The 18,357-nt window shown below is 43.5% G+C and overlaps 1 protein-coding gene across 2 annotated transcripts in view; it reads right to left on the bottom strand.

Moving 5' to 3' along the window:
• Nucleotides 1-18,357, bottom strand: part of PTPN21 (protein tyrosine phosphatase non-receptor type 21) — a 67,336-nt gene that overhangs the window by 45,638 nt on the left and 3,341 nt on the right. For both annotated transcript variants that reach the window (XM_074996653.1, XM_074996654.1), the window contains exon 2: nucleotides 13,920-14,284. In XM_074996653.1, the coding sequence (XP_074852754.1) occupies nucleotides 13,920-14,099 (180 nt within the window). In that variant the 5' untranslated portion in view covers nucleotides 14,100-14,284. The remainder of the gene's footprint in view (nucleotides 1-13,919; nucleotides 14,285-18,357) is intronic.

Below are 18,357 nucleotides of genomic sequence, written 5' to 3'. Positions count from 1 at the left end.
GTGATCTCCTGTACCTGCCTGTCAGTAGAGAACTACGAGTGCTAAAGAGCAAGGTCTTGTTGGAGGTTTCTTCGTATTTCTTCGTTGTACGTGAAATATAAACCCAACATCTCAAAACACTTGATGATCTCTTAAGAGCCCAGAAATAATACTGAGCACAAGTCCTAGCACTCTAGCCAAAATCCAATGCTGGTCCTTTCATTCTGCCTCCCTCAGTTCCCCCTATAAGGTCAACTGGAAAACAGTCTTCCGTTTCTGTCCTAAACTGTTGTGCATTGTTGCTGTTAATCAGCTGCTGCCTTTCATTTGAGTAGTTAGTGAAGAAATCCTTATACACCAAGAGCCAAACTCATCCCTAATTTAACTCCATTGACTTCAACGGAGTTACACCAGGGTGAAAAAAAAACTAGATGTACACAAATCCATCGGTCTGGATTTAATGCACCCCACGGTACTGAGGGAATTCGCAGAGGTCATTGCTGAACCTTTGGCCATTATTTTTGAAGACTCTTGGAGATCGGGAGAGATACCGGATAATTGCAAAAAGGCAAACGTAGTGCCCATCTTTAAAGAAGGAAAAAAGGACAATCCAGGGAACTATAGACTGGCCAGCCTTACCTCAGTCCCTGGGAAAATAATGGAGGGAATCCTCAAGGAATCCGTTTTGGAACACTTGGAAGAGGGGAAAGTGATCAAAAGTAGCCAACATGCATTCACCAGGGGCAAGTCCTGCCTGACCAATCTGATTAGCTTCTATAACCAGGTAGCAAGCTCTGTGGATATGGGGAAGTCAGTGGATGTGATATACCTTGGCTGCAGCAAAGCTTTTGATACGGTCTCCCACAACATTCTTGTCCATAAGTTAAGGAAATATGAATTGGATCCCTGGACTATAAGATGGCTGGAAAGCTGGCTTGATGGTCGGGCCCAACGGGTAGTGGTCAATGGCTCAATATCTGCATGGAGGTCGGTTTCAAGCAGAGTGCCGCAAGGCTCAGTTCTGGGGCCGGTGTTATTCAACATCTTTATTAATGACCTGGATGAGGGACTGGATTGCACCCTCAGCAAGTTTGCAGATGACACAAAACTGTGGGGAGAGGTAGATATGTTGGAGGGAAGAGAGAGAATCCAGAGTGACCTGGATAAATTGGAGGACTGGGCGAAAAGAAATTTGATGCAGTTCAGCAAGGAGAAGTGTAGAGTCCTGCACCTGGGGCAGAAGAATCCCAAGCATTGTTATAGGCTGGGGGCCAACTGGCTCAGCAGCAGTATGATGGAAAGGGACCTAGGGGTTATGGTGGATGAAAGGTTAGATATGAGTAAACAGTGTGCCCTTGTAGCCAAGAAGGCTAATGGCATACTAGGGTGCATTAGGAGGAGCATTTCGAGCAAATCTAGAGAAACCAAAGTATTCCACATCTGGAATATTGTGTCCAGTTTTGGGCCCCCCAGTATAAAAAGGATGTGAATGTGCTGGAGCAGGTTCAGCGGAGGGCAACAAAAATGATTAAGGGTCTGGAGCACAAGACCTATGAGGATAGGCTGAGGGATTTGGGCTTGTTTACTTTACAGAAGAGAAGACTTAGTGGTGATTTAATAGCAGCTTTCAACTTCCTGAAGGGGAGCTCCAAAGAGGAGGGTGAGAAACTGTTCTCAGTGGTGTCAGATGGCAGAACAAAGAGTAATGGTCTGAAGTTGAAGAGGGAGAGGTGTAGGTTAGATATTATGAAAAACTTTTTCACCAGGAGGGTGGTGAAGCATTGGAAGACGTTGCCTAAAGAGGTAGTGGATTCTCCATCCCTTGAGGTTTTTAAGCCCCAGTTTGACGAGCTCCTGGCTGGGATGACTTGGGGGGGCTGATCCTGCTTGAAGCAGAGGGCTGGACTAGATGACCTCCTGCGGTCCCTTCCAGCCCTCTGATTCTGTGAAAGACTCTGTTAGAACATCATCTTCTGTTTGTAAAGCATTTTGATTCCAATCAAGCTGAAGTATGCTTTATAAAGATAATTCATATTTAATTCATGGGAGGATAGTTCTAGTCTGCATTTGTGCTGTCTGCAAGGGAACCTGGAAAGATAATGTATCAGTAGTAAGAAATGTAAGCTTATGTCACAAACTTTGCAGCTCTTCCTGTGACCCCAGCATTTGATCTTGCCATGATCCCTGGAACTGATATTGTCTTTAGATTCTCCTGTGATGTATGTATCAAGAAAAGCTTTGTGTCTCCAAGACTTTTCAGGCCAGCTTTGCTGTTGCCTCTGAAGGTTTTTTTTTTTAAGAGATAGAAGTTATTACACTGCTACAAACAAACTGAGTAGTATCAAAAATTGTCAGTCAGAAGTCACACAACTCGGACTACAGACTCTAGCATGTTCCTTTGAGCTTTGATGGTGATAGCTAATTAGCTATTGCATAAGCAACATCAACAACCTACTGTGTATTTTGTGACATACAAAATGATCAGATACAATATTAAGGGCATGAATGATGAAAGCCTGAAAAAGGAACACTTAGTATCTAACACCTTATGGACTGGAAAAGAAAAGGAGAATCTTATTCTCTGGGGATAAGGCTACACTATAGTTTCTATTTTGGGATAGAAATAGATACATTTGTATCCCAAAATAGAAACCGCACCATCAAATACCATGCTCAAAATAGCAGGACTATTTCAAACACCATGCTTTGTTCCTGGTAACCCTCATCACATGAGGGTTACTGGGAAGCTTGAAATATCCCCTTATTTTGAACCCCGGTGCAGTGTAGCCTGCACTGGGTTTGAAATAAGGGAGCTTGAAATAACTTACGCCATTTGCGCACCACTAGTTGTCCTAGCCTAGGCAACTAAGCAACAGCAAAATTACATTAACTAGAATGTGCCTGCTTCAGAGATACTATAAATAGATGAAACACCATACCAGATTAATTTTATAATCTAACCAAGATATACAAGTGGCTGCAAACAGGGGATTTTTACAGTTTTACCATTTGAACTTTGTCACAGATATATAGTGAAAAATCAAAATGGGTAGGTGATATTTTTCTAGAAAATGTCAGCCTTGAAGATCAAGTCCTTGTCATTACTGTCCATTATTATTTTTATGATTAAACATTTGCACTGCTGTATCACCAAGAGGCCCTAATCAGGGCTGAGGCCCCTCCATGTACAACCATATAATAAGAGAGAGTCCTTGTCGTCAACGAGCTTACAGTCTAAGAGCACAAATGAAACATGGAAACACGAGAAAACACATCATATACCTCCCATTAAAGATATTTGTGGTGTCTTCCTCATGCTTTGCACCACTGAATTACCAGGCAGCACATAAAGTTTAAGAACCACATTGTGCTCTCCTGCAATTAAAAAATGAAAAAGATGACAAAAGAACCCAGAAAATTCCACTTACACTTTACCAAAACCAAACAAATCCTACCACAGGGGAAGGGAGGATTTAGAGCAGGGGTGGGGAACCTTTAGCACATGGTTTCCCAAACTGGGGGGCATGCCCCCCTAAGAGGGCGTGAAGAAATTCCAGGGCAGCACGAGGCAACACAGCCCCCATCATTCCCTCCACCCGAAGAAAAAGCCGGCCTTTGCTTCCAGCTCTCAGCCCTGCCATTTTACGTGGGTGACCCAGCGCAGCCTCTATAAAAAGCAGGCAGCTGCTAAAGACCCACATGGAGCTAGCTGCCTCCTGCAAAGTGGAGTGAGTGTGGGTTGGGGAGGTGTGGGGAAGCAGGATGGGGTTAGATGGAGGACTAGGGGTGCCTGGCTTGGGGTTGGGGGATGGGGTGAGAGTGGGGGGCTTGTGGTGCCTGGCTTTGGGAGAGGGGAGGGGCAAGGGTGGGGGGCTTATGGGGCTTGGGCAGCTGGCTTGCAAGGCTCTGGGGGCTTGAATGGCTGGCCCTGGCATTGTGGGGCTTGGGAGGCTTAGACTGGTGGGTGGCTGGCTGGCCAGCCTCAGCTGCACGTAGCTTGGCTGGCTCGGTCTAGGAGGTGGGCAGTTGGCCCTGGCATCGTGGGGCTCAAGTGGGAGGCTAGCCCCGGCAGTGCAGGGCCCCAGCAGTGTAGGACTCGGTCAGGTGGCTCTGGCAGCACAGTGCTCAGGCAGGCAGGCAGCCAGCGCAGACAGCTCTGGCAGCTGGCACAGGGCTCAGGCAGCTGGCCAGCTGGGGCTGCTCTAGGCACCCACAAGGGGCCAAGAAAAACTATTTGTACTTTTTTTCATTTTAAATAACATTTTATATCAAGTTTGTGTGTTTATTTTAAATTATTAATTTAATTTTTAGCAAAGGGGGGGTAAAGAAGAGGTGGGAGGGTTTCCTCAAAAATCTAAATGGGGCCAAGATGCTGAAAAGTTTGGGCACCACTGCTTTAGCAAATCGTCCAGATGCAGTTTGTCAGGATTAGCCACTGCTTCCTGTAGCTCTCATTGGCTAGGAATGGTGAACTGCAGCCAGACAGGAATCACAAAAAGCTGTGCCTGGAAGCCTGGGTAAACAAAGCATCTGGCAGCCTTCCAGGAGCTAACTCTGGCAAACTGTGTCTAGCCCAAAGGCCAGAGGTTCCCCACCCTTGATTTAGAGAACCACGCACTAGACAGGGCACGCAGCCTGTAAAGCTCATGCATCCCAGGAATCTGTAGGGAGATGAAGCTCCAATCTTGCAGTGTGCCAGTGCTTGAGTGGTGCCTCACTTATATCTGCTGCTCCAGTACATTTCAAGGGAGTTACAAATAATAAGAGGATGTTAACATTACTGGCCACTAGGGTTGACAACCTTCTAGTGCCACAAACCAAAATACCCTAGCCTTGTCTCTTCCCCGAGGTTGTGCCCTGACTCACTACATTCCTTCTCCTTCAGTAGCTTGCTCCCTCCCACCCACACATTCTGTAGCCTGAGGCAAGGGGTTGGCATGAGAGCTCTAAATGGGGTATTGGCTGTAAATGGAGACTGCAGGTGCAGGAGGGCGGCTCTGGGCTGGAGCAGGTAGCTGCAACATGGGAGGTGGTGAGAGCTCTGGAACAGAGTTGGGGATGAGGGGCTTAGAGAGCAGGAGGGGTCAGGGCTCTAAAGTGAGGCCAGGGATGAGGGACCCAGGCCTGAGAGTTGGAATGCAGTACAGGATACAGACTCTGCTCTGGAGCTGTGGTCTTTGGGGTGGGATCAGGGATGAGATGTTTGGGGTGCAGGAGGTGACTCTGCATTGAGGTGTGGCTCAGGGCTGGGGCTAGGTCTTACTGAGAAGTTCCTGGTCGGTGGCAGGCTGCCTGAGGTCTTCCTGTCCTGGGACACTGTGCTGTGTCCTAAGAGTGGCTAGCAGGACTGGCTCCTAGGCAATGGGGAATTGGGGGAGGTGGGGAAGAGCTGCGAAAGGCTCTCTCCCACAATCACCGCCCCCACAGCTCCCATTGGAACAGCTTCCTGGTCAATGAGAATGCAGAGCTGATGCTCAGGAAAGTGGGTGGAGCCCTGTGCTCCACCCTGCTCACTTAGGAGCCAGATTTGCTGCTGCTTTCAGGATACAGCATGGTGTCCCAGGGCAGGTAGTGAATAGTCTGTCCCAGCTCTGCAGCACCACCAAACCAGACCTATAACGGCCCACTCAGCAGTGCTGACCGTAGCTGTAAGGGTCCCTTTTTGACCAGGCATTTTGGTAAAAAAAAAAAGACATCTGGTTACCTTACGAGCCATATGGACCCTCATTCTTAAGCTGTTTCTGTTTGCACCCAAAACCGTCAGAGAGTCATGTGCAGAATGGAGCTCCATATGAGAAAACAAGTAACTCAAGCAGCACATAGATAGAATTATCAGCCCTCCCCCAAGAAAAGTAACCGTAGTAAATGTGCATACCCCAAAGTAACATGCAAATCTGGAAACAGCATAATCAATGTTATTCCTTAACAATTATCTAGAATAATGTGGTACGAGACCACAATAAAATCAAAAGCAACTCCAACAATTTGTCCTTATAACAAATTTACCAATTCACGAGAGTTGAAATAATTTCATTTCCAGCTGCCTGTGGACAAGAATGACCACAGCAAGACCATGATCCTGACTCAATGACTGAGAAAGAAGCAGTCCTTTTCACAATGTAATTATTTTTTAATTTCTGCATGATTTTCCTTAATTATTCCAAAATACCTCTCAGAATTATTATTTAAAACAAATAACATATGAAAGCAAAATATTGAGGGTTTTTGTTCTCCCACAATCTGGTCTAATCAAGTAAGAGTCATATAAGGTCTCAAATTGAGCTTCTTGTTGCCTTTCCTCGAACTGACAGGGCTGCCACAGTTTTCTTTTGAAAAGGAAGGCAGGTATAGAGTCACTGGCTGCTGTACCAGAAGCAGATGATTAGCTGGCAGACAACCAAACATGAAGTCAATGGGCACATGCAGCAAATAACTGACCAGAACTTTACAGAGAGAGAGACTACTGCAGTTCAAAAGTACAGAAAATCCTGTTCTGCTGTCATCCATTACACAAAGGAATGTAGCAGATGCAACATGTTGTAGTGTAAGTTACTATAAAATTCTATTGCAATACATAGCTCCTGAAAGAGAGAACATGTTATTTTCAGGCTCTGACTTAACTCTGAATTCCTTAGCTCTTTTCAGGTTAAGATTGCCTGCCTACCAATCCATTTCTGAAAGTCCAACCTTGTCCTTTTTGTGCTTAGTAAATGAGTCCATGGGGACAAATTCTGCACCTATGAAAAAACTCTTTTAGACAGGCACTGACTAGAGCAAGCCTCTCACCCCCTAAAATGCCCGCATGTAGGGGAACTGCTGATCTATTGGACTTCCCCTTTCTTGCTCTGCCCCCAAATTCATCCTGATTGATAGCAGATAGGGAACTCAAAGATTGTTACAGTTCTTGAGTCACATGTCAAATGAGTATACTCTGGAGCGATTTTGTGTTATGCATACTGGTTTTAAGTTCAAAATGCCAACCATTAACAATCAGGAGAAGTAACTAGCATGATCTTACAGCCATGTAGACTGCAAGACTGAGCTCTAATGCTTCTCCATCAATCCCAGCCCACCACTCAATACTGCTGATGTTCAAATTTTGGTCAAACTTATGATTCTGAGAAGCATGTGGCACCTTGTAGTCTAAGAGATATATTGGAGCATAAGCTTTCGTAGGCAAATGTATCTGACGAAAGCTCATACTCCAATGCATCTGTTAGTCTATGGTGCCACAGGACTTCTCATTGTTTTTGTGGATACAGACTAACATAGGTATCCCTCTGATGCTTATGATTATGTCAGCCAAACCTCATTCATGGCCTTGCCACAAGGTTCAATCTACCAGTCACTGTAGTTTCTGATATGGTTTCTTAGGAGTGTTTTTGTTTAGGTCAGTAACAAAAACAGTGAGAGTGTTTGTGTTAACAGACTAAACCAGCTTCTGCCTGGACATTTACTGATAAATGAACAATTTAAAAAACATTACACTGAATGTGAAATATTTTAAATGTGTTTCCTCTGAAGGGGACCTGAAAGACATTAGGCAGCAAAATTTGATTGTGCACAGTTCAAATCTCTCTGAATTCTGCCTAACTGACTTCCACAGTATCTTGATCCCTCCTCTTTCCTTCCAACCCCAAGATAAATACATCAATAAATAACAGCATGCACCACCTTCCAGCCCTTTCCTGGAATTTATCATTGATAGATTCCTGTGTCATAACATTTTCAGAACCTGGAGCCAAATATTTACCTCACTCACACAAATCACTCCAGTAATGTCAGACTGTGAGAAACTAGCAGGACTTGACCCTTCATATTTATAGAGAAGTGTCATAATCACAGGAAAAGAGAAATAAAGAAAAAGATAGAAGAAATAATTTATTCTTAAAAATTCCCTCAATGTCCTTGAAGATGGCTATTATAATCAACATTTAAAAAACGTTTCTGTTTTAAAATGTTTCTTTCTCACTTTCATGCCCTAGATCAGAGTTTCCCAAAGTGTGGTATGCAACCCACAGGTGGTATGCAAAAGGATTTCAAAGGGTATCTGGCAGAAAATAAATTACTAAAAATCAGGAGATAAGCCCTGGGATGGCACTGGGAGAGGGATATGCCAATAAGGCCGAAGCCCCAAAAGTGGCATACGAATGTTTTAAGTTTGGGAAACGCTACCCTACATGTATCCCATGTGAAAATGTATATGCAAATACTTGTGCACACACACACAGCTTTAATTCCATTTGCCGTCAACAGCTTCAAAATCAGTGTTTGATCCTTTTTCATATCTGCAAGATTGCAGCTGTCTCTTGTGACAAGCAGTGGTCCTAGGTTTTCATTATATTCAGAATAGTTGCAGTGAAGCACTATAAAAGGGTGAATTTCATGAAGGCATATTTTTGCTTTGCTTCTTTCCTCGGGTTTATGATTTAAAATAATGGGGATTAAAATTATTGCCCCTCTGATTCACATTCTGGAAGTACCATGAGATAGTCTCCTCAAGAGAGTTTCAGTTTTTTTTAAACACATAGGTCAAAAGATGAAGTCAACAACAGAGTAAAGGTTCCAGACTCCTAGTTCTGTGCTCCAGCCATTCTCTACACACCTTTGCTAATATGCAGGTTGGAATTGATAAAATGCAGTGTTTTGCAATGTACATTATGATTTAAACCAGGGGTTCTCAAACTTCATTACACCATGACCCCCTTCTGACAACAAAAATAACTACACAACCCCAGGAGAGAGAACTGAAGCTTGAGCCTCCCTGAATCCCACTCCCTGGAGCACCACCAACCCAATGGGGGAGGTTGGGGAGGAGGAACGACACAACGGTGAAGCCTAAAAACTTCAGCCCCAGACAGGGGACATGTAACCTGAGCCCCATTGCCCAGGACACAAGTTCTCTGGCTTCATTTTGCTCTGGGGGATGCAGCTCAGTCTTCCTCCGTGGGGCCCAGCAAATCTGGCAACCTCATTAAAATGGAGTCATGACCACTGTTCCCTGTAAGCTATGTGCTTGGGCAGCCATCCAGAGAGATTCAAATGCCACCCAGCTAATTAACAGAGCACCCGTAGCTGGAAGCAAGTGTTTCTACTGGTGGTACACATCTGCACATGCCTCAGTGCACATAAAATTAATTGCACCCATGGACAGAAAAAATTAGAGGGAACATAGACTGTAGCTGGGACCCCAGAGTGGATTGCAAAAAGAGAACCCCTGACTTAAACATTGATACTTTTTTAATGACATTACCTCTGTTACAGTTAAAAAAATACTTCATTAACATAAAACCCTTAAGATGTTTCTTGAAATCCTGTACACAGTAACTAAATTCTGCAATGAAGTAAACACAAATGGAATAACATTTTAGGAACCTTACTATTCGATTCTTTGTAATACATAAATTAAAAAACCATCTTGTTGTGAAAGACTACTTGTTAAGGTTGAATACATAATTCAGTCATCATATAGGAATATCACATACAGAATAGTTGAACCACTTTCTGATGTTGCTACTTTTCATGATAGTTGGGCTAAAACTCAGCCAACACCCCAAACAACAAGCATGATCTTACAAGAAACTTAACACCCTCAATTCCCATTAACAGTTATGGACTATAGGGTGCTTATCATCATCAGCTTCTTGCAAGATGCACTCAGCATTTCACATACTCAAAGTATAAAGGCTGTTGTTGTAGAACTAAACAAGACCCTGAATGACATAAAATTTTCTGTGTGTAGGCCTCACACTTAAGAAGCATTCAGGGATTATTCCATGGCTGCTTGGAAAATCTGACAAAACATGAATTTACAAGCATTTAAAAGGCAAATAGAACTCTTTGAGGGTATGCTGGAGAAGGGATATAAATCACCACTCTTCAACTTCCTTTTGCTACAAACATATTTTTCTGCCAAAATAATCCAATGAAGAATGCATTACCAGAAGAATTTCAAAGTTCAGCAGTCTTGTTTGCAATCCCTAGATGAGATACAGTAGAACTTTAGACTTATGGACACCAGAGTTACAAACTGATCGGCCATCTCATTTGGAATTGAGTGTATGCAAACAGGCAACAGCGTAAACAAAAAATAAAAACCAAAAAACGAACAACCCTCCCGCCACCAACTCAAGAACCAAATACAGTACAGTAGTGTGTTAAACTTAAAAATTAAACGGAAGGCTTTTTTTAAAAAAAATGATAAGGTAAAGAAACTTTCTGTGCTTGTTTCACTTTGATTAAGATGAATAAAACCAGCATTTTTCTTCTGCATAATAAAGTTTCAAAGCTGTATTAGTAAATGCTCAGTTGTGAACTTTTGAAAGAACAATGGCATTTTGTTCCATTACAAACATTTCAGATTTAGGAATAACTTCCGTTCTGGAGGTATTCCCATTCTGAGGCTCAACTGTATACTGATCTCATTTTCTAAAATGGCCATTATTTTCTGGATGTTTCATGAGCAAAACCAAAGGCTCAAAAATAATGGTGTTGCCAGGACGGAAGTGCTATCTGGGAGAAGGTAGTTGCACTGATCATGGGAAGCCATGCCCCCTCCCCTCTGCTGGCTATGCTCTGAGTTGAGGGAAAAGTTCAAAAGTGAGGCTCAGCTCAGCTGGGTGCTGCAGCCTCCTACAAAGTAGGTGCTGGAACTCCAAGGCTGTGTCTACACGTGCCCCAAACTTCGAAATGGCCATGCAAATGGCCATTTCGAAGTTTACTAATGAAGCGCTGAAATGCATATTCAGCGCTTCATTAGCATGCGGGCGGCAGCCGCGCTTCGAAATTGACGCTCCTTGCCGCCGCGCGGTGCGTCCAGACGGGGCTCCTTTTCGAAAGGACGCCGCCTACTTCGAAGTCCCCTTATGGACTTTGAAGTAGGCAGCATCCTTTCGAAAAGGAGTCCCGTCTGGACGCGCCGCGCGGCGGCAAGGAGCGTCAATTTCGAAGCGCGGCTGCCGCCCGCATGCTAATGAAGCGCTGAATATGCATTTCCGTGCTTCATTAGTAAACTTCGAAATGGCCATTTGCATGGCCATTTCGAAGTTTGGGGCACATGTAGACACAGCCCAAGTGGCCAGGACTGGGCTTTGCAAAGGAGCTTTTGCAGAACTCTCAGTGTGGGAGCCAAGAATGATGAGTCACTGCAGATAAGGGAAGGTCTGGTGGAATGTGGCCTGATGGAAAGCCAAGGGCATCTCAAACACAGACCCATGGTACAGAGAGAGGAATAGAAGATGGATTAGGAAGTAACTCATGGAACAGATGGAGGAGGAGGCAGGCACCCTTATGCATAGGAACCACTAGGGATTTGGGTTAGATCCTGGTGGAGTAGAGTGAGCCAAGGTTCTGCTACCCTCAGCCAATGACTCTAGGTGTTAGGCAATGCAACTACAGACTCTCATTGTTGGACTACACAGTCAAGGGTATCACCACTAGGCAGAAATGCCAGCCTTCCATGCAGCATGCCAATCCCTGACACTTCAGCACCAGGCATGTGGTTTGATTAATGAGAATAGTTCAGGCAGGATAGGCAGTACCTACATGTACACAACGGTACTTACATGTACACAATGGTACATAACCCCTGCACCAAGCAAGATCATGTTCAAGAGCATTTATATACTTGAGCAGCCCTGACACACTCCATCTGCATAATACTTCAGGCCTGGAGCAATGGCCTTTAATTAAAAGGGAAGCCCATCTTAGTTGGGTGCTGTGTTAAGAGAACAGACTGTTATCCTCAGCTTTTGGCAAGTGTAGTGCAACAGCTAAAGGCAAAGGCTACTTGCATGGCCATGGTGGTCAGTCTGAGCTTCCTGAGCGGAAGGTGAGACAGATCCTGAACGGCTGGTTTAAAGCTCCTGTGAAGGACTTATCTCAGGGTACAGAACTGTGTTAGACTGCTGGAAGCCCCTTGCAGGAAGGTGGCATACTGTCAACTTCCAGTAGTTTCTTTAATTTTCTTTATCACTTCAGGGACCTCTGAGAGACCCAGAAGGAATAGGGGTTCAGCCAGAAGATGGAGGTTCCCACATCTACACTTGTGCTGCTGACTGCTTGAGTGTTGAGGATTGAGGATTGACACACAGGACTCTGCCCCCCTCCAAATGTGTGCTGTGCAAGAGCAAGCCCAGGACTCTACTATTTTGCAACTAGATATATTACAATTTCCACCTGCTATTGTAAATAGACTCAATTGACAATCAGAGCCCATCTGTTTTCAGATATCGCTAAACTTCACCAACTCACACATCAGCCATCAGCACTAACTACAGTATAGGCTGGCACTAGCCCAAGATAACTGCTTTTCTCATATTTTTCCCCTAAGGCACAACAGCATTTGGTGAGAACATAAGACAACAAATTAGTAAGTGCTGCAGAAAAGTATATATATTACATTTTGAAGTATAATATTTAAAAAGATAACTGATGGACAAACTACAAGAAGGCAGATGGAAGTTGACGGATTTCACAGTACTGTAAATAAGCAAGTGTTGGTAAGTCACAACTTCAACTGTCTGAAGGACTGAGCCCTAATATTTGTTTGCTCAGTGATGATGGCAGCTTCTTGAAATTGGAAATACAGTATTTGAAGAAATCAGCAAGTTATTAATTAACTAAAGAGATTAATCCGATACCTATTTCAGCTTGTTCTTCCATTTTTATCTTCCATTACTGCAGTCTGGGGTTTTATCTCTTACAGAAAGCAACACTCAGAAGCATCCCTTTTCTAGTTTTACAAGGCAACATATGCATAATTCTGTCTTGTACATTTTCCAGTTGGTATTTTGCTTCCCAACAAAGTCAGGTTAATGTTAAACAAAATACACAATTCAGTGCTTAATGCAAGAAGTTGGACTGGGAAATTGCCAATTTTCAAGCTGTGTCAACAGCATCCAGCTCTCGGGGTCAAATTCATGTCTTGTACCAGCAGACTGAAGCTAATGGAGTTACAACAATAAAAATGTGTCCCTTTAAAAACAGATCAAAGGTTCTACATCCGTAAGGAGTCTATAAACTCAGTTTCACAATTCAGCATCTAAGGTGTAAATAAATCTACATACAAAAGAGGGACATCAGCAGATCTGCGTGGGACTGAGGTAAATCTGAGCTACTGGAGTGTTCCCCAAAATTATTTTCAAAACTAATTTGCATAAGCAAATATGCCAATTGTTGGTCAAGCATCTACACCTGGCCAGATATGCCCTTAATAGGCCATCACCTAATTCATCTGTCTGATTTGAACAATATATACCATGAGTATATTTGCACATACCCAATCCATAGTAATTTGGTGTTTCTTGCCCAGCACCTGTGCCGAGATCCTACTCATTCAAATATCTTTTTCCTAAAAGAACCACTTCTTTCATTTAAGATCTATAAACACTCAACTGATTAAAAGAAAGATTCTAAATTAACACCTGCCTCTGAATCACCCACTACTTCTTGTATCCCTCTGTTATGATCTATTGAGGCAGGAATGGTCATTACTTGTGTTAAACAATATTCTCAGCACTGTACATTTTCCTTTCAGCTGGCACTCGACTCATGGGCTAAAACATGGACCCCAGTTGAAGAAATACACTTGGGTGGCTGGTACAGGAGAGAATCTGATAAAGTAATATAGTCGTCTAAAATAACTGTTTCAACCAGGGATCACTCCCGCCCTGGGAGAGGTGGGGAGGAATCTGTAGACCATGTCTAAATGTCTGTGGAAGGTTGTCCTTACCACAGAACAAACGATTCTCACCAAGGGTTTGCAGACTATATCTAAGATTTCCACAGGGGTCCACGCCTCCATTTGAAAAATTTTAGGGGTCCACATGTGAAAGTATGGTGAAGACCACTGATCTAAAATGGCAGGGAATCACTGAAGCAAGTAACCCTTTTCAAGGGATAGATAGAGAAGTCATGCTTGCAGTGCTCAATTTGCTTACCTCCCGCAGTTCGAGTCTCTGAGCCACAGCCTCCAGACTTTCCTGCCCAGTGCTCTCCACAGAGAGAGTAAACTCCACAAATTCATTGTTGAGTAGCTGGATGCGGGCCACCAAGCAACTCTTGCTGGACACTGTGTAACGTCGAGTTCGTTTTAATTTGAGCCCAAAAGGTAACGGCATTTTCCCCCACACACAGTGATGAAAAGCTATCACCACACTTGAAAATGAAGGGAAGTAGCAGTCTTCTCCCACAAAATAAGCAGCCCTGAAGTATCTGGACAATTAGCCAGCGGCAGCAGAGGCAGCCATTAAAGAAGAGCAGGTCCTCCACCAAGCTCTAACTGGAGAGAGTTTCCACAGCAGCTCTAAAAAGGAAAAAGGAGACGGTTCAGAAGTGATTTACTTGAAAGGGGACTTACAACCATGAGAAATCCACACCTAAACTTATATTTTCTAAACCTACACAGTCAATGATTTTCTCCTTCACTACAGAGAGTGATGCATGGTCTAGAACAGTGAAACAGAAACCAAGATTCTTGGTTTTCCACAAACTCTTGAAACGACCTTCAGTAAGTAACAATTTTTAATGGATCTATCTTAGTCATCTGCCAAATAGTGGAATGAATTTTGAACAATTGCAGCACCCATGCTTTAAAGATTAAAAGGGCACTTTAAAACAGCTAGGTATGTCATAAACCAGATCAATACTTGGATAAGACACCTTTAGGAAAAACCTAGGTGCTTCAAGTATTTTGCAAAGGGAATCCATAGGCAGCACTATTTGGTCCAACTCAAGACTAAATCTGTGCTCCAGTACTTAGAGCACTGAGCGGATACAAAATTTGTATCGAGTATCAGAGAGGTAGCCAAGTTAGTCTGTATCTTCAAAAACAACAAGAAGTCCTGTGGCACCTTATAGACTAACATATATTTTGGAGCATAAGCTTTCATGGGCAAAGACCTGCTTCGTCAGATGCAAAATCTGACAAAAATTTGTATCCACATCCATAAAAACATATTGTCCTAGAAGCACCATGCAATTGGAGACACTGTCTTGGACAAAGTGCAGAACCAAAAGATAGGGTCATTAGAGATGTCACAGTTTGGGGGTATCATCTAGTGGGTGGGTTTTCTGGTTTGGTGCTGAGGTGAGGGAATCCTAGCCATATTTCCATTTGGTATGTTATATTCCAGCTCCCTTATTTTCCCCTAAAGTTTTTTTTAGCTACACTATTCTTTACTTCCTGTCCTAAACAGCAGCACTGTGTTCCAGGTTGATAGCACTTGGTCTAGTCATCCCACCTCCATCTCACCAGAGGGGACTACATTTCAGTGGTAGTTGAAATAATTCTTTTCTAAATCTCTTCAAAAAGAGACTTCTTCCAAGAAACCTATAAACCCTTACAATTTCTTTGACATCATCCATTGTTCCAGGTCTCCCACAAACAATGTTTCTACATGCTACTTCCTAAAAGAGTCAGAAGCCCTCCATAAATATGTCTGGAAGGCTACTCCCTCTCTCAAGTACTTCCTCACAGATCCACTCCCTAGAATAAACTGCATGTCATTATTACAACTAATCATTGATTTAGAAAATGTATTGCATAACGAATGTGAAAATATCAACATAGTCTACAATCATATTTGTTCTCTATTAGTAAGGTTTATAAAGTGTTTAGAGAGCCACTCTGATGCAAATTGCTGGACAAAGGCAGACTTCACACAGTAAATTGCTAATATATAATCGCATTCCTGGGGAGGAAGAAACCAGCACGAATTGTTGGGCAAAAGTCAGCATGGTTTCTGCAGAGGGAAGTCGTGTCTAACTAATCTATTAGAATTCTTTGAAGGGGTTAATAAACATGCGGACAAGGGGCACCCAGTGGACATAATATACCTAGATTTCCAGAAAGCCTTTGACACGGTCCCACACCAAAGGCTTTTATGTAAATTAGGCGGTCATGGGATAGAAGGAAAGATCCTTTCATGGATCGGGAATTGGTTAAAAGACGGAAAACAAAGGGTTGGAATAAATGGTAAATTTTCACAATGGAGGGGGGTTACTAGTGGTGTTCCCCAGGGGTCAGTCCTGGGACCGATCCTGTTCAACTTGTTCATCAATGATCTAGAAAATGAGGTAAGCAGTGAGGTGGCAAAGTTTGCAGATGACACCAAGTTGTTCAGGACAGTCAAAACCAAAAGGGATTGTGAAGAACTACAAAAAGATCTCAGCAAACTGAGTGACTGGGCAGCAAAATGGCAAATGAAATTTAATGTGGGTAAGTGTAAGGTAATGCATATCGGAAAAAATAAGCCAAATTACACGTACAACATGATGGGGTCAAATTTAGCTACGACAGATCAGGAAAGGGATCTTGGAGTTATAGTGGATAGTTCTCTGAAGACATCCACGCAGTGTGCAGCGGCAGTTAGTAAAGCAAATAGGATGTTAGGAATTATTAAAAAAGGGATAGATAATAAGACAAAAGATATCATACTTCCCCTATATAAAACTACGGTACGCCCACATCTTGAGTACTGTGTGCAGATGTGGTCTCCTCACCTCAAAAAAGATATATTGGCATTAGAAAAGGTTCAGAAAAGGGCGACTAAGATGATTAGGGGTTTGGAACGGGTCCCATATGGGGAGAGGATAGAGAGACTGGGACTTTTCAGTCTGGAAAAGAGGCGATTGAGGGGGCGATATGATAGATGTATATAAAATCATGAATGGTGTGGAGAAAGTGAATATAGAAAAATTATTTACCTTTTCCCATAATACAAGAACTAGGGGACACCAAATGAAATTGATGGGTAGTAGGTTCAAAACTAATAAAAGGAAATTTTTCTTCACACAGCGCACAGTCAACCTGTGGAACTCCTTGCCGGAGGAGGCTGTGAAGGCCAGGACTCTATTAGGGTTTAAAAAAGAGCTCGATAAATTTTTGCAGGTTAGGTCCATAAATGGCTATTAGCCAGGGGTAAAGTATGGTGCCCTAGCCTTCAGTACAAGGGCAGGAGATGGATGGCAGGAGATAAATCACTTGATCATTGTCTTCTGTTCTCCTTCTCTGGGGCACCTGGCATTGGCCACTGTCAGCAGACGGGATGCTGAGCTGGATGGACCTTTGGTCTGACCCAGTATGGCCATTCTTATGTTCTTATGTTCAGACATAAATCTTGAAGCTACCATCCCAAGGTAAACAACACAGTACACACCTCATGACACATGGATAACGCAGCCCTGAGGTTTCAAGGACTTTGGTTGGTTTCAATCCCCCTCCACTGGGAATAGCCCCGCTAGGTTACTGACTCACAGCTGCTTGGCATCAGGCTCTGGGGACCCTCTGGATGTGTTCACATCTGGAAAGTCTCTCGCTGCTGGCATATAGCAGTAGCCAGTCCTGGCACAGAACAGCCCTGTCCAGAGAGAGGAAACCAGTCCCTAACCAGGGAGGTCTGAAGTGGACTCAGAACCTAGGCTGTCAAAATGAGATTCCCTAATGCAGGCTCTGAGCACCCTGCAGCCAGGAGCTGAGGCATCAGGCCCTATGCCCATAGCAGCTTATTGATGTGTCAGGGCTGGTTAATCCGGAGAGGCTGCCCTGATCCCTGGCTTACAAAGAGAAGGGAAGGGAAGGGACTATTTACAGGGACAATGCCCATTTTAGTTAGGCCTCCTGCTGAGCTCCTTTTCAGCCTTATACATTGTTAACAAGACACATGGCTGATTCCTCCAGTGAGATTTATTTTTCCTATTATATTTGATTTTTATGGGGGGTGATATTCCTGGCGTCTAGGTCAGCATGATGATGTCATGCAGGTGCCTCCATGAAACCATGGATGTCACACCTCTAGAATCACAGAATCAGAGGGCTGGAAGAGACCTCAGGAGGTCAGCTAGTCCAGCCCACTGCTTCAAACAGGATCAACCCCCACTAAGTCATCCCAGCCAGGACCTTGTCAAGCTGGGGCTTAAAAACCTTGAGGGATGGAGAATCTACCACGTCTCTAGGTAACACATTCCAATGCTTCACCACCCTCCTGGTGAAGTAGTTTTTCCTAATACCTAACCTACACCTCTCCCTCTTCAACTTCAGACCATTACCCCTGTTCTGCCACCTGACACCACCGAGAACAGTTTCTCACCCTCCTCTTTAGAGCTCCTCTTCAGGAAGCATTTTATTGTCCCCTCTAAGTTTTCCAGTAGCTTTGTTTTAACATTTGAAACTTCAGGAGGACGAGGAGAATCCACTTTTATATAAACAAACCTACAAATATCCTTTTTAAATGAAGACTTGGGGCAGAGTTTGCTTTTTAAAATGCAGATTCACATCTACCTTAACTTTAAAGTTTTAAGTTATGCAGTGAATAGTATCAAAGCTATTAAAGAGGGAATATTTTAAAAAACAATGTTATTCCAGCTGTGTAACACCTA

The sequence above is a fragment of the Carettochelys insculpta genome, chromosome 6, assembly GCF_033958435.1.
Source record: "Carettochelys insculpta isolate YL-2023 chromosome 6, ASM3395843v1, whole genome shotgun sequence".
Classification (NCBI taxonomy): domain Eukaryota; kingdom Metazoa; phylum Chordata; order Testudines; family Carettochelyidae; genus Carettochelys; species Carettochelys insculpta.
Note: the sequence above shows the minus strand (reverse complement) of the source record. Positions and strands in the feature narration are given on the sequence as shown.